At 40.6% G+C, this 16,966-nt stretch overlaps 1 protein-coding gene across 1 annotated transcript; it reads left to right on the top strand.

The window, feature by feature from the left end:
* The first annotated feature begins 1,641 nt into the window (after positions 1-1,641).
* Positions 1,642-12,882, top strand: TRPV1 (transient receptor potential cation channel subfamily V member 1). The gene is made up of 16 exons (XM_065646882.1): positions 1,642-1,694; positions 3,736-4,051; positions 4,599-4,765; positions 5,074-5,226; positions 5,607-5,747; positions 6,225-6,523; positions 7,145-7,321; positions 7,544-7,708; positions 7,989-8,084; positions 8,690-8,760; positions 9,447-9,612; positions 10,338-10,404; positions 10,674-10,990; positions 11,577-11,704; positions 11,957-12,072; positions 12,614-12,882. Exons 2-16 carry the CDS (start codon positions 3,750-3,752, stop codon positions 12,778-12,780), a joined length of 2,532 nt encoding a protein of 843 aa, XP_065502954.1. The 5' UTR covers positions 1,642-1,694; positions 3,736-3,749; the 3' UTR covers positions 12,781-12,882.
* The last annotated feature ends 4,084 nt before the right edge of the window (positions 12,883-16,966 follow it).

Genomic DNA, 16,966 nt, shown 5'->3' with positions numbered 1-16,966 from the left:
TGATTTTCCATTTGCAGTGATGGAGAGGGCTCTTAAGCGGTAAAATCATTCTCAGGCACAGAAGTCGCACAAAGCCTGGGCAGCATGTTGTATGCAGGCCCAAGAAATAGTTTCCTTCTTGTTTATTACTGGCCAATTTTGATAAGCATTCATATCTCTCTATGAGCTTGCACCTTTAAACCAGGTCCTTGCTGAGATGGAATACGATGTGTCCAAAAACTGTTGCAAAAAGCAATGGAGTGCTGCTGGTAAGAAGAAAATAACATCTTCACAAGAAATACAGGTCAAGGAGGCTGTTGAAGGCATCAAAACTCAGAAAACAGCAGAAAGCTCCTGAAGTGTGTACATCAGAGCACAGTAAGACTGAAAAGAGCTGATACCTGGAATGGTAGAAGGAGCATTCAGCCAAAGGGACCAGCAAGAATCTAGAACCTGAATAAGAGAGACCCGCCACTGATGTGTGTAGTTTTCTTACTGAGTCTCTGCTTTGGAAGCAGTAAAGAAGTTAATTGTAGTGTTGAGTGAGATGCTCTGCTCAGCAAAGCTCCAGGAGCACCAGGTAAGGACCTGGCTTATTGGTAATCTATACTTATGCATTAATAAATAGGTATTTTATTTCTTTTGAGTACAATGCCATAGGGTGTTTTTAGTAGTATAATTAGTTTGCTGTTAAGTAGGCAAATTTATTGTTCTTTTTGCATAGATAGGTAGTAAGACTAAAAAGATAGTTACCTTTTGCAAAACATAATCCAGCTGATTTTGTTGAATAATTTCATAATGTCACTTGAAACCTCAGGAACTAGAGGTTTGGAGGTTGCTTCTGGCCTAGCAGCTGCAGCCTGTCAGCTCAGCCTGCTGGAAAAGCTGTTTCTCTAGAATAGTTTTTGGTAGAAAGATCCTATGTAAATTATATAGTTAACAATCTATGACACAGTTCTTCATTTTTAGGGATGTTAGATCCATCCTGGATTAGATAAGATTTTTTTTTTCCGTAATGACATTAATATTTCAAAGCTGACTGTTACATATCTATATATATTGTTTAAACAAAGCATAGTAGGAACATGGAAAGATAGAATGGCCTTAGGACTTTCTGCCATTGGTTCTCCCTCAGTTCTCTTCAGAATCAGCTTATCTTTAAAATACTTGGTGGTGCTTTACAGCACCCACCTAAGAAAGATGTCCAGAAAGTGACTGATCTCAGAGAAGAGCCGTGGGGTATTTTACAAAGTTTCGTAAATTGAAATGAAAACTGACCCACAGAAACAATTGTCTGGTGGTTTGGGGTTTTTTTGCAAGCTTGAGTGTATTTACAAAGAGGAAATCTGGAGAAGAGTATCCATTACTAAATGCAATTAAAGGGAAGGAGAAAAACAACAGCAACTTATTGCAATTCTTGTAAAGAGCTTTGCTAAGCTCCTGGGAATAGAAGCTACTGATGCTTCTGGTTCCAGAACTGTTCTTAATGATCTTATTGCGCTATTCTCAGTTCTTCTCGTGAACTTCCCTTGATTCTAAAAATCGTCAGACACATAGAACACTTTTGCAGACAAATGAAGTGGAGAAGCAAACTCTGAGGTCTTTTCAGTCCAGGCACCTTGGACGGGGAATATCTGGCACCACATTCCTATAAATCAGAAAGTGTTTACTGAGACTGGACTATTTTTCGGAAGACAGGATTTTTTGCAGTATTTGTAAGTTCTGCATGTGTATTTGAATAGCATGGATGATAGCTATTTGTAAACTCTCTTTCGTATTTATGATAACTTGTGATGTGGTTAGACATTATATCAAAAATATTTCCTTATTGTATCAAACTTCAGTGTACATAGGATTCAAAGAGTTCAAGTAGGTTATGCATTTTTTAGGATAGATTGATTTTTTTTTTTTTTAAAGAATCCTTCCACAGAATTTTAAGTTTATTTCCCTTGCAAATTAATACTTGTGAGGAAATACGGATTTGTCTTCATTATTGTCGAAATTACCAACAGGGTTTAGAAACAAGCACATATAATGACTAAAAGAGGTTTGAACAAATTGTCAGGGAGACAGGATTGAGTTTATTCTATGAATTTTAATACTGTATTTATTCTGTGGAAAATAAGTGATTCTATTTTCCATAGCCATCTCTCTGACATTTTTGGCTCAGTCAACATTAATTTAAATAAGACAAAAAATTAAAATTATACATTACTGTATTCCCAGTGTATTTTTTCCATCTTTTATGAATCTATTTTTACAGCTTTTTCACTGAAATAATTGTTGTTCTGTATTTTTAGTATCATATTCCAAACGGAAGTGTTTTACTATCTATCATTTCTTATTTATAGAACAATTAAGTTAATAAGATATCACGTTATTCTTTCAGAATTACTCTAAGGACACAAAGAACTTGAAAGGTGAGCTCAGAGGACATAGCGAGTTAAACTGCAGTCATTAGTATTTTGTCTATACTACACTGGTTTGCTTCCCGTAACCCTAAATGTGCAAGTTTGCAAATTGATGTTTTCTTTATGTGTATGTTGTGCAAAATTACAGCAAAGGCAAATGCCTGACAAAAGCTTATTTCCTATCCTACTTGCACAGGAAAATGCAAGTGACCCTTATTGTGAGTATTAAATAGTTCCATAGAACTGAAAATCTCGCTTTCATGTACAATGTAGGTTTGCAGACAACCCCTCAGAATATCTTTGTGAAGAGAAACAACCTTGAAATGTGTTTATGATGTTTTTACACTGAATGTACAGAGAAAATTCCTGACCTCTGTAATTTGGTTTATGACTGAAGGCTTTTTAAAGATTTTGTGACATTCCTGTGCTCAAAGCCATAAGGTTTCCAAGCAGTCTAGGATTTCAGACTATGTCTCTAAGTCTGATCAGCTCTCTCTAAAAGCCAGCTATGCAGGAGTTCAAATAGGATGCGTTCCTGTCACCACTGTTGGAGTTTCAGAATACTTTGCATTCAGTGGCATGAAGACCAACATTTGTCTGATTAAAACAGCTTGATAAGAAAGAAAAAAAAAAAAAAGCCCTACTCTGCTTTTAGTATATTATAGTATATTTGTTAACTTGTGTCAAATTCTTTGTGGTTGTAAATCAGACAAGATCAGACATGTGGTCTTACAGTCTTATCTGCGGTAACCTTTCCCTTTCTGTTTCCGTACCTCATGTTTGAGGTGATGCTCCTAAGAGTCACATGCTCCAGTTTTCATATAGTGCTGCCATAACTCTGGTAATGCCATTAAGTGATAATTTTCCTATATACAGGAAATCCTCTGTGCTCAGCATCGCTGCGATGTGGTTATGGCACAAGCAGGCTTTTATTACATGCTTGATATAATCCTGAGAATATATTGTGGCACAAGCAGTTAGAAATTGGAAAAGAAAAGCAGAGATTGTTCAGGCTTTAATAACAATTGGAGGAGAATGAGACTGTAGTTTTGCACAGAAGCAGTCAGCTCTGCAGTGAGGTGGCTGGCACACTCTGGGACGCTCTGTTTTGCGATTTCTATTCTGAAATGGGTGAGGGCAGTGGGGACAGGAACAAACAGCATGGAGATAATGACCTACTAGACTGTTCCAACTCTGGGCATCGTGAATATGTGTCCATCTGTCTCACTTCTGAGATGACACCAATCAATCCATTCCCTGCTGTTTTTCGAGAGTAGTCCTAGGAAAAAGGGGACTCGTGGCCCTGTAAAGTGCTGACTTGAGGTGTTTGTGTTGTTTCTCACAGACTACCTTCTCATCATGTCTTCAATTCTTGGGAAGATGAAGAAATTTGGCAGTTCTGACATGGAGGAATCTGAAGTGACAGATGAACACACGGATGGAGAGGACTCTGTGCTGGAAACACCTGACAGCCTCCAGGGTACACTCAGCACCAAGGCACAGCCACCCAAAAGCAACATCTTTGCAAGACGTGGGAGGTTTGTGATGGGGGATTGTGACAAGGACATGGCTCCCATGGACTCCATTTACCAGATGGATCACCTGATGGCACCTTCTGTCATCAAATTTCATGCTAATTTGGAAAGGGGGAAACTTCACAAGTAAGTTGGCCTTGTAAGATTTGGTTGTAATGAACAGTTTGACAGCTGCAGACTGTGTTTCTTACAGCAGCATTTATTCTTTCTACAGGAGCGTGCCCACTTTTTCAGTTTAATTGTTTTCTATGCCAAAATGAGTGTTGCATCTGAAAGTGACAATAGCTGTTGTCTCTTGACATCTCTGAAAACTCAGTCCATGGATGTCTTGCCCAAAATTAGTGGTGGGCCTTAGTTTACTCACTTAAGGCTGTTCAGTGAATGGACATCACTCAGAATGAGAACATGGGATTGTCTGGCTCCCAGGCCTGCAGTTAGACTGCCATATTTCAGTGCCTCTTTTAAGTCTTGTTTTCAACTTTTCAGCAACAGATACATAATTTTATCAGGACAGCTGCTTGCAGACTTTGTTGATCTTGTGGACTTTGCAGATCCATCTATACTAATCTTGTGCTTACTAATTCACACAAGCAAATGAAAAATAGTTTTCTGATAGCCTATAAAAAGTCTGCTAAATATCCGACTTCAAGTAACTGAAATTTACCCTTGTTAGGCTCCTATCTACAGATTCCATCACAGGCTGCTCAGAAAAAGCTTTCAAATTTTATGACCGCAGAAGGATTTTTGATGCTGTAGCCCAAGGCAACACAAGGGACCTGGATGATCTGCTACTCTACCTTAATAGAACCTTGAAGCATCTCACAGATGATGAGTTCAAAGGTAACCTTTAGTGTCACATGCCTTAAGTTGTCCTCTTCTTCTTCCAGTAGTGCTTCTGAGATGAAAACAGAAAAACATAATTGTGTTAAGTGTCTGCAGGAGGTCCTTTAATAGCCAGTACTTCCCTGTTGATTTGGCAATGCATTGATTGTAATCTTACAGGAGAATTCAGAAAGGATGACATTTTCTGTGAAGCCCTAAATGAGTTCTCTTGTCTTTTGAAAGAACCTTATTAATTCCTGCATGCTTGGAAATAGATGGTAGGTTTGTCATCACTTCTATATAGCTGCAATTTTTTGTGTTTATAGAGCCAGAAACTGGGAAAACCTGCTTACTGAAAGCCATGCTGAATCTACATGATGGGAAAAATGATACCATTCCCTTGCTGCTGGATATTGCCAGGAAAACTGGAACTCTGAAAGAGTTTGTTAATGCAGAGTACACTGACAACTACTACAAGGGTAAGAGAAACAGCTGCTATAGTGAATACTCTTGGTGCCAAGACTGAAGACAGGATTAGGTTGGGCTCTCAGTCTTCTGCATGAAACCTTATGCCTGGGGATGCAGCACCCCAAAGTTCCAGTGTGTGATTGCCTGAGCACAAATGCACTGATTGTTAGTGTAAGGTGCAATATTCTGCCATTTTTGGTATCTAGTGATTTAAGAGCAAGTTGTATTTGCTGTTTGTGCCATCTTTTTTTTTTTGTTTGGTTCTAGAGCTTTTTAGTCTGCAAAGCTCTCGGTTCCACCATTTGACATGGAGCTGAATGAATTGTGGTACCTGAAAGCTCTCAGTCTGTATTAAATGTTGGAGATTTCTGTCTGATGAGTGTCTCTGTAGGCCAGACTGCACTTCACATCGCCATTGAGAGAAGGAACATGTACCTGGTGAAGCTCTTGGTCCAGAATGGAGCAGATGTTCATGCCAGAGCCTGTGGGGAGTTCTTCAGGAAAATCAAAGGGAAACCTGGCTTTTATTTTGGTAGGAGCAAGCACAGTATGAGCTTTATTGATTGAGTTATTCTAGCATTATCCCAAGTGCAAACTGTTAACTAATCCTGTTTATGTGGGACTGGAGGCACAGAAGTACCAGATGGGCTGTTCTACCACTTAGTCCAAGTATTTACTCCCAAAGGCTGAGATTATAATGAAACACAGTTGGTAGTTGATGGTGTTCATTGTGAGCTTGGTGTCTGCATCCCTTTGTTTTCTGAGCACTGTATCCTTTGAACGGTTGTGACCTTCTGCGAGCTCCCAGTGCTTTTTTAAGCAGCCATGTTTCTGTGATGCAGTTAAACCAATGAAAATGTGATTCTAACAGCTATCACAAGAATTGGTGCAATATCAGACAGAAATTCACTTCTTCTCATGGTGAAAGATGGTAAAAACATTATCATTCTGTTTATGCACATGCAGTAATGGGCTTTCTGACCACTCATTCCCCATTGCTTGTCCGCAGGGGAGCTGCCTTTGTCCCTGGCTGCCTGCACCAACCAGCTCTGCATTGTGAAATTCCTCCTTGAGAACCCCCACCAGGCAGCCGACATCGCCGCCGAGGACTCCATGGGCAATACTGTCCTGCACACACTGGTGGAGATTGCAGATAATACTAAGGATAATACCAAGTTTGTGACCAAGATGTACAATAATATATTGATCCTTGGTGCTAAAATTAATCCAATCCTGAAGCTGGAAGAACTCACCAACAAGAAAGGACTGACTCCATTAACACTGGCAGCCAAAACAGGGAAGATAGGGGTAGGTGAGCAAATGTGTTTCTGTCCCATTACTGTATCAAGTTATACGAGTACATGCAAAACATTTATACAGTGCACATTTTATTCCTGCTTATTGTTGAGGCCTTTTAGTAAGAGGAACTGATGCTGCAGATTAACATGCGAAACTGCATAGTCCCTGAAGGCTGCAAAGAGGGTGTGTGTGCCTGTGCCCAGCTGGCATTGTTCATGTACCACTAGTATGCAAGGCAGCCCTGCTGGAAACAGAAAGTGGGTCTCTGCTGCCATCTGAACTACTAGGGGCCTTGTACTTCAGACTGGCTGATAAAACTCACCTTCTGACTGTCCTTGTTCAAATGAGTGTATACTCTGAGATGTGTAACGTGCATCTCTGCTTTTATCTTGGGGTGTTGAAATGGATAACGGCAAGTTGTAAGTGGAATTTCTATTTCTCATCTCCCAGCATCCAGTGAGAATATTAATTTTGTTCGCTTCATCCTTTGGTCTCTACAATACCTCAGTGGGTTGACTTCAGCACAGTTAAACTAGGGAGAAATTAGCCATTCTGTCTTGTGGAGATACTGAGGAACTAGGAGTCTTAGTTAACACTGAAATGTTGGTTGTATTGTTCTTTTGCAATTAGATATTCGCTTACATCCTCGGACGAGAGATCAAAGATCCTGAGTGCAGACACTTGTCTAGGAAGTTCACTGAATGGGCCTATGGGCCTGTCCACTCATCTCTTTATGACCTGTCCTCTATAGACACAAGTGAGAAAAACTCAGTGCTTGAGATTATTGCCTACAGCAGTGAAACACCAGTGAGTATGCACCTCCTTGGCATTTTATTCACAGGCTGGGGCACTGCTGGAGATAAGCTCTGTGTTCCACACTGCATTTTTTGCCTCATTTCTAGAAACCAATCTCCCTTCCTGAGTTTAAGAATACTGGAGGGAGTATTTGCTGAAGATTAGTATCATTTGCTGTTTTCAAAGCCCAGTACATACTGGTCCCATCAAGATTCTCCTCTTTTTCCTGCTCAGAACCGTCATGAGATGCTGCTGGTGGAACCCCTTAACAGGCTGCTGCAAGACAAGTGGGATCGGTTTGTCAAACACTTATTTTACTTCAACTTCTTTGTCTATACTATGCATATCATTATCCTCACCACTGCTGCTTACTACAGACCCGTAGAGAAGAAAGAAAAGGTACATTACTTATGTTATATATCGGGGAACCACCCACTGCATGATATTCCAGATCTGCCTCGCATTTGAATGTGTGCTCCTAAAATCAGAATTTTCCTCTCTCCTGAAGGCAGGAGGGAAATTTTGACCCTACTTCCTCCCCACTCTTGCCCCTTTGCTGCAACTCATTCAGAAACTTGACGTGTTCCCCCAGAAATGTAGTTGCTTTCAGCTGCTGGCAAGGCCAGATCTTTCCTATCCCCAGTTCTGCTGAACATATCCATGTTCCTGTCTTACACAGCCGCCCTTTACGTTTGGTCACAGCACTGGGGAATATTTTCGAGTGACTGGAGAGATCCTGAGTGTACTGGGAGGCCTCTATTTTTTTTTCAGAGGGGTAAGATATTTGAAACTTTGCTCTTTGGGCATGTGTAGGAGAGAACCAAACAGGCCTTTCCTGTTCGTTAGAACTGGCTGCTAAGGTAATCCATGTTGTAGTCAAGAGCTACAAATCTCTGTCCTTGGCCTGATCAGGAGTTCTCAGGTTACTAATGAGCCACTGGCTAAGATACAGTTTTATCTATTGTATAAAAAAAGACAATACTTAGAAGTCAACGAGCATCTCAGCAATTAGCCTGGGCAAAGCTAAAGAACGGGGTATTGCAAATAGCCAGGCCTCTGTTAAAGATTAGTTGTCTTAGCTTGAAGTCCCCCGTTTCCTCTTGGCAGCCAATGGAGAGTGTGCAGTGAACCCCAGGTCCTCAAACTAGTGACTGAATAGGTTGTTTTCAAAAGAGCCACCAGATGTAAGAGAAGTCTAGTGTTACTGGAAGAGTCTTCCCTAGATCTTATGCCAGTGTTGGTTTTGAGCTATTCTTGTGAGATGCTTTATAGGTACCAGCTCCCAGGTATAGGTATCGGTGCTTAGTTGATGCATTCACATGGAATACTTAATCCTCCCTTGGATGCAAACCTGGTCTTCATTCCTGTTTTGTTTTTCAGATACAGTATTTCGTGCAGAGGCGCCCATCGTTCAAGACGCTGATAGTTGACAGCTACAGTGAGGTTCTTTTGTAAGCTCCAGTATCTTTGATTGCATTTCAGCGTAAAGCAGATGAGTGTGTGAGATCTGTAGCTTTGGCTGAAGCCACTTGTAATAGGTAGATACTTTGCCATAATTTTTTAGGTCCTTACAAAATACTTGCCAGTAAATGTCACAGTACTTGAACAAATGAGTCTGGATCAGTAACCTCCTTTGGAGGTAAAGCAAATGAAGTGTCGAGAAGTTCAGTGACTGTGTCATGCGCCAGAGTTAGGAGTAGATCTCCATATTGGACTTGGAATCGGTGCATACGTAGGATGTGCAGAAATCTTCCCATTCCTAAAGGGACCTTTGCCTCTCCATAATTTGGGCGCTTTCTCTTCCCAGCTGGAGTGCAGCTAAACAGGGTCATTTCATGGGTCCGTGGAAAGGGAGGGAGTGCTGAAGAAATAGGTGTTTTCAAGGACTTTTCTTCCAGTCACAAGGATGAGCAGGGGTGAGACTACAGAAGTTTGTATGTGGGGAAACTGAGGAGTTTGCAAGAGGAACTGTAGGATTTGAGAAGGGAAAGAATGAGGGGAAGAGAGGAAATGTCTGCCAAGGCTCCTTTGTGTTCTGAGGAATTCCTCATTTTTCTGTATACCTCATGGGGCTCCTCTGTTCCCCCCACCTGTGGCCATCTCAGTCCTCTGCATTCAGACCATGCTTGTCTTTCAGCTTTGTCCACTCCTTGCTCCTCCTGAGCTCTGTGGTGCTGTACTTCTGTGGCCAGGAACTGTACGTGGCTTCCATGGTCTTCTCCTTGGCACTGGGCTGGGCTAACATGCTGTACTACACCCGTGGCTTCCAGCAGATGGGCATTTACTCTGTCATGATTGCAAAGGTCAGTCCAGTGAGTGGATTCTGAGGCCAGCAGAGTGCTCAGATCAGGAAAGTGCTGCCCATGGCCCCATTTCCAGGAGAAAAGTCACCAAATCTACCTCCATGATGTCACTGGGGAATCTCATGTCAGTTTACTACACTTGGCATTTATTTTCTGAGTGAAGTGATCCAATTAAGATGTGTAAAAAACCCTCATCCATAGATTTTATAGCACTGTTGATATTATCATCACCTGCTGTGCTTCAAAACAACTACACTGGGATAGGCATGGATGAAAGTAGACTGAGAACAGCACAGACTGGTCTGATGTGAAATGACACAGCTTTCTACCAGCTGGAAATTTATTTAGGAATAGTTTAAATGTTACCAAACAGAGCAATTAGCTAAGAGGCACTAGCTGGCTAATAAACCTCTGTATACAATGTGGCCAGATAGCCCAAGAGGGGAAGAAAGATGCAACTGTCTTAATGTGGTTTGTACTCACAAAGATGAAACTATTTGGCATGCATATGTCTTGCATATGTGTGTAAACTGTTGCATGAATAATAGATAAATGTTTTCTGTTTTTAAGTTCATTATCTCAGCAGGATAAACAACAGTTTAGTGCATGTACAGCCAGTTCACAGCAAATGCCTTCTTGAGCTGAAGCAGTAATTTCTACCAGTTTTTGCTGCACTTTGTATTCAAGTTTTAGCAATATAAAAATATTCTATTTCCATTTTACAGATGATCCTTAGAGATTTATGTCGTTTCATGTTTGTCTACCTAGTATTCCTGCTGGGATTTTCTACAGGTAATATCACACTTAGACTTTTTTTTTTGCTATCTTAAAGAATCTCAGAAAATTTTATTTTTCAAGTTACTTAGACTTTTTGTTTCCAATGAAACACTAACAAATTAACCTAATTACAAAAAAAAAAATCTCTTTGGACTAACAATTATGTATAGTAATTTCCTGAAGATAACATATCTTACCTTTATGCTCATTTTCATTGCTTGCAATGGAATTATGATCTCAAATTGTATTTTTATCCTGCATATGTGATTCCTCCTTTGCAACAGCTGTGGTGACTTTAATTGAAGATGACAATGAGGGGCAAGACACAAATAGCTCTGAATATGCCCGATGCTCCCATGTGAAACGCGGCCGCACGTCCTACAATAGTCTGTATTATACCTGCTTGGAGCTTTTCAAGTTCACTATTGGGATGGGGGACCTGGAGTTCACAGAGAACTACAGGTTCAAGTCTGTGTTTGTCATCCTTTTGGTTCTCTATGTCATCCTTACGTACATCCTCCTGCTCAACATGCTTATTGCACTGATGGGGGAAACAGTGAGCAAAATTGCACAGGAGAGCAAGAGCATCTGGAAACTCCAGGTACATTGGTTCTGGGAGCCTGCTATCCAAGAAAGAGGGTTTGGGGAATCATAAGGGATTTTGGAGAGAATCTTTAGGAGCTGACATGTTTCTAAATAACAGGTCACTCCTTCTTTCTCTTTCCCCTGAACGGTTCCCCCAAAAATGTATTAGTTCCTTTTCTATTCATATTTGATGTTTTGCCTGAGCAGATGTTCCCAGTGTTACACAGATGTTCAGAATTTAAGAAAAGAAATACTTTTGTAATTAGACAGAGTTATTTGGGCTTTTGATGATGGAAAATCTTGATCAGAGTCTGAAGACAGGGATTATGCAAGGGGAAAACCAATCTTTACCAGAATCTTAAAGGCACATCAGCTTTTGTTTGAGGTAAGAAAGGGAACGTCATAATTCTAATCACAGGGCAGTAATTTAGCATTTTAAATGGCAAATTAACAGAGGTAATATTTCAGAGATGGGTATGATGCCTGCTCTAAGATGGTGACAATGGTAAAAGGTCAAGGTTTTCAAAATAAAGGCAGAATTCAGGATTTGTATGATTTTGAGACAGCAGCCTCTCAGTGGTCTGCTTTCTTTTACCTGGTAGAGAGCCATCACAATCTTGGATATCGAAAACAGCTACTTGAACTGTTTGAGGCGCTCGTTCCAGTCTGGGAAGCAAGTCTTGGTGGGGTTCACACCTGACGGCCAAGATGATTACAGATGGTGCTTTAGGTAACCTGTTTGTATGTCAAATGAACAGTCTTTATAGACAAACAGCATTAAGGTGTCTGGTGATGGGAAGCAGAACTTTCCCCCTGGAGCACTCCTGAAAAGCAGTGCACTAGCCCTGTCTGCTGTAGTCACTTTAATCTGATCCCTGGGTCAGATCTGAGGCTGGAGAGGTGGCAGCATGTGATATAAACTCATCCTGGAGTTGTTTGGTGATCCTTAGAATAGATACTGGGTTTGTTGTTCTCTCCCCAGGGTTGAAGAAGTGAACTGGTCCACATGGAATACTAATCTGGGCATAATCAACGAAGACCCTGGGTACTCGGGGGACCTCAAACGAAATCCCAGTTACTCTATTAAGCCTGGCAGAGGTGAGAGTTTTGGGGCCCTAAATCCTAGTATGGGCTACACAGTGATAGAAGCAGCATCGATTAATTGTTAGAGGGCAGTCGGTTTTATGCACTTAATGGTAACGGCAGTCGCTAAGTTAATGGCATTTTCAGTCAGCACAAAATGTGAAGGATTAAGTGGGCTCATTATTCACATAGCAGTTTTACTCTCTGGAATAGAAGCCCCCACTACATCATTCTGACTGTAGAGTTTACGAGGCAGATAATAAGTGTAAATCCTGAGGAGACGGAACAGTGTAGGATGGCAGCCAAGTAGCCAAGAAGCTACTTTGGAGACCCCAAACCCTGTAGTTTGGGAGCTCAGCATCCAGCACAGAAGTTTTAAACTGTACAATCAGTCTCTGCTATAGTTGCTAGATGAAATATGGAAAACTCATGGAACAGTATGGGGAAGAAAACCACAAAGCCCTTTCTTCGTGCTTCTTTCTTCTTCTTTCATTAGCTTCCTATTTAAACCACTTGTATATTTTCTTCAAAATTTAACCATTCCTTTCCTTTCTAGTTTCAGGGAAAAACTGGAAAACGTTGGTTCCACTCTTAAGAGATGGAAGCAGGAGAGAAGAGACTCAAAAACTACCAGAGGAAGTAAAATTAAAACCTATTTTGGAGCCGTATTATGAGCCAGAAAGTTCTGAGACATTGAAGGAGTCACTTCCAAAGTCAGCCTAATCTTATTTTTAAGAAGGTGGTTAATTCTAATTGCCTATGTTGGTCCTCACAAGCAGGGTGGTTAGAGCACTTCCTTCATAAGAACAGGGATTTACAGCAAAAGGTCAGAGGACTTAGGAAATTACTGTGTGCAAGGATTTATTAAGTATGCTAAATAAACTACTTGTTGTTTAAGCTCGTGTCTTCATGGTTATTTTTAATATAAGTCTGCCAGAAATTGTCTATACTACTGGGTTTATATTTACTTGGCTAGATATTTGCATTTGGGCTGCCTCATGAAGTGTCAGAAACAGTTCTCATAGTTGGGTTTGTTTGTTTGTTTGTTTAATAAATAAGTACATCGGGGATTTCCCACACTTCAGAGCTGTCTGTAAGCTAGCAAGCCTTTTTTTAGTGCAGATTTTTTTTTCCAGGCTTTGTCCGTTTCTTTTACGCTTTGAAAGTGCTCTCATGCATTTCTGAGGTCTGTGCTGACATTTGCCTTGTTAGCTGACAGGAGCTTCACTAAGTTGTGCAAGTCAGTGCAAGTAGCCAGTGATGGTGGATATTCTGTTGATAATATGAAAATAACAACCATTTTTCTATACGTGATTTTATCACTCGACACCCTGAATAGTGGATTTCATACTTTCTGTCTGCTTACAGGTTTTCTGTCTTTTAAAAAGTATTTTTGTGAGCAGTTGCAGCCCCTGATTTTGTGGCTTTGCAGCCACAGTAACTAACCAACCAAACTACTATGAAACTGGAGAAGGACTCATAAAGGAGTAGAAAAAGTCACCAAGAGCCCAGAGATATATTCCTGTGAGGAAAGTTTCTTGGAAAGGAGATAGATAAATAAATGAGGACACACTGGAAGAACACAAAATAATGAATGCTCTAGAGATGTTATTCTTTTCTCATAATGCAAGAACAAATACACTCTGTGAAATTTTAAAGGTTGAATAGTCAAAATCAATGAAATAAATGTTTCTCTTATGCTGAGTAAACTCCAGAACTCACTATTATTGTTACTGAGGCTAAAGACTTAACAAGATCCCAAATTTGACATTTATTTAGATAACAGATGAACTTTGCACAAAGTAAGAGATAGTGGTTATAGAGAATATATGTTTCAAAGGTCAGATGTATAATAATGTATAACAATAATAATTTTGAAATCAGAAAGTTTTTGTTCTTGACTTTGACAGGAACAACAGGAGGAAAGAAATCTGGTGCTGCAAATCCAACTGGCTGGATTTACAAAGAGAATCAGGAAAAATATCTGGGAGAGAAAATAGGCAGATATTCCTAAACTACAGATAGGAGCCCTGGAAAGAGAGGAAAGAATAGGAGGAACTTTGGCATCCTCTTGAAAAGTGGCTGGACAGAAAGGAAATAAGTATAAGAAAATTTGTCTTGTAGACAGCCGGCCCAATATTTCAAGTGCTGGACCTGTGCAGCTGTGTTGGGCAAGAAAAGGTAAATTGTTTTCCCTTTTTTCCTTGTTATCTGTCACTAACGCATTTAGATTTAACAGTCTTTAATGCACAAGTACAGCGTGCATATACAAGTATCCTTAAGTTTTGAACCATGGGTTTTGGTTTGAGCCTGTGCACTGTTTCTCTGGATTCGTTTGAAGTACAGTTGTGCTAAAGCACTTCTGTGAAATCAGGCCAGAGCACGCAGCCTTTGCCAGGGAGAGCCTGTCATGTTTGGCCTGTGATGCATCCAAAGATTGTGATCAGAGAACATTTGTATGAGTCACTGAAGCTGAAAAGTGGTACGCTGGAGGGGTCAGTAGCGTTATTGGGAAAATGGGAAATCAAAGATGTAGAAAATTGAGCCAGCCTTTGAAAGATAATTTTCATCAATACATCCTATAATTTTTCTGCATTTAGTAAGATACTGAAACATTCACTGTCCTTAAAGAGAAGCAATTAGTCTGTTAACATACAGATTGCCCTTCACTGCTAACACTGTTAGATGAAGTTGTGGGTTGTTTTATATCAGTTCTTTTACTGGAGTCAGGATTTCTCACAAGGTACTACAGCAACATACTTGAATGAAATCTTCAAGCTACTTTATTTGAAATAGCAGCACCATCTAGAGGACTAATAATTCTTGTTTCTTTTGTTAACATCATTCAGGACAAATGTAATTTTATTTTTCGAGAGTTTGTAGGGTATAATCAGAGAAACTTGCTAAAGGATTTGAAAGAGTTGATGGGGAAAAAAATAAGTCAGAATTTAAACCCAAAAAGCTTTGATTCTAGTGGACAGGGAAACAAAAAAAGTAGGCATGTTCACTTTCATACCACTAATAAGCGTATCTCTAAACACTTGGTAGAAGTCACTTTAAGTTCCACTCCAGACTTGATGATGCTCCACGCTGTACACAGCAAGAGACAGTCTATATGTAAAACAAGTACGGCTAAGTAGACAAGACATGCTGAGACAGCGAAATAATTTATTGTTAAAACTATTAAGAATAAAGGTAGAAAGGGGCTGATCAGAAAAACATAGTTGATTATCTACATGCCTTTGTGTGCCAGGGCAAATTTATGCTTGAGAGCACACCAGGATCATGATGTAGCTGGAAAGCATTTGTGAAATTCCTGCATTCCCTGTGAGGGATCTGTTTCTCATAATTACGAGCCTGGCTAGAGACCTAATCCATGGCTTAAATTCCACCTTGATTTACATTAAGTGCCTATCCAGAAGGATCGATCAGCTGCCCTGCGTAACCTGAACAGAATGTAGACCTCTGCCTTCCTGTCCCTTTCCACTCCAACAAGATCACAAAGCTGCAGGAGACTTCTTAATAAGAATCCGTAATGCTAGAATTCAGAGAGAAAACAGAAAATAATGCTGTGGTTAAAAATGTAAATGCTCTATATACATGGCATAAGGTGGTGCGGGTGGGTTTTTTGGTTGTATTTTTTAAATCCCTTAGTCTTCTCTGGGAAGTAAACAAAAGTATCCCACTTTTCTAGAGTAAATTATTACTAACCTCTCCAAATTCCCAGCTATATCATCACTGAGTTACTACAAAGGGCAAAAATTTGTTTCCCCCAGCTGAGAAGGTATAGCTTGGCAGTGACTCCAACCCAGTGTCGCACACATTTTTTCAGACTCGGCTGGCCAGGGCTCTCTTTGCCACAGTTCATTTCCTTCACCGTCATTCCACCCAGGTGCACAGAATCGCCTTTGGAAATCAAGGTGTGTCTCTGTTGGGGCAGGCGGGGTGGGATGCCTACAGGGGACATACTTGTTCTGAATGGACAGAGCACAAAGACTCACTGTGGAGGGCTGCAGCTACCCCCAGGGAAGAGAGGTGGCTTGTCGGGAGTATTTGTGCTTTAAGAATGGCTTTGCTAAGACCAGCACCTTTCTATCCTACTGCTAGACACCTCCACTGGCTGAGGAGGAGCGTGGCTTTGCAATAAGTTATCTTTTCTTGAGTTGTTTTGTAGAGGTTCTGCTGATCTTGGCAGACGTATTTTGCACAGTCTTGCAAATACTTGTCTTGAGGAGTTGGGGAGTTTTTTTAGCTTGCATAATTGTTGCACACTGAACATGGTTAGAAACAGGACGTGGTTCCCATGCTATTCCTTGAGGCTTGCAGGTGGTAAAAATCTGTCCTCTCACAGTTATTAGTCACATTAATTTGTGTCCACACTAAGTGCTTAATATGAGATTATCAGATTCAACAACTGTATATATTCACCAGCTCCCAGTAACCTCACTGGCTCAAAAGCAAAAGAAATGAAGGATGTTGATGTGCTCACCTCCTGTTTGTGGGTGACAACCATAATTAGCAATGACTGGGAGATAGCATGAAGAGGTGAGCTGGACAAAGGTGAGTTGGGCTACACTTCACTGGGAGTTGAAAATGGGCTGCTGAACATGTGGAAAAGCAAAAATGCAATCTCAGTATTTTACAGCATTGCTATACCTGAGATGCAGCTTGTCTAGTCAGCCATGTAAACTGAACTGGTGTGTCTTTCAAACTCCATCTTTGCTGGAGTCCTCAATACTCCAAAATCCAGAAGGTGTGTGCCCAGCAAGTGCTGCTGTGCTACAAAGCTCAGGGGTCCCGCCAGCCCCATGGCCTTAGGGGATAAAGGCAGTGGACTCAGGTTCTGCTGCTTGAAGTTTTCAGAACCCTGTCAATAGGAATTTTGTACAGTGTTTTTGAACAAACTCAA

Source organism: Caloenas nicobarica, chromosome 17 (genome assembly GCF_036013445.1).
Source record: "Caloenas nicobarica isolate bCalNic1 chromosome 17, bCalNic1.hap1, whole genome shotgun sequence".
In the NCBI taxonomy this organism is placed as follows: domain Eukaryota; kingdom Metazoa; phylum Chordata; class Aves; order Columbiformes; family Columbidae; genus Caloenas; species Caloenas nicobarica.
The sequence above is the reverse complement of the archived record's forward strand: the minus strand, read 5'-3'. Positions and strand labels throughout refer to the sequence as shown.

Coding starts and splice junctions, on each gene's coding strand:
- TRPV1 (XM_065646882.1), top strand. CDS start 3,750: ATGTCTTCAATTCTTGGGAAGATGAAGAAATTTGGCAGTTCTGACATG. Junction 9,613..10,337: donor ACTCTGTCATGATTGCAAAG/GTCAGTCCAGTG, acceptor TCCATTTTACAG/ATGATCCTTAGAGATTTATG. Junction 10,991..11,576: donor AGAGCATCTGGAAACTCCAG/GTACATTGGTTC, acceptor TTTACCTGGTAG/AGAGCCATCACAATCTTGGA.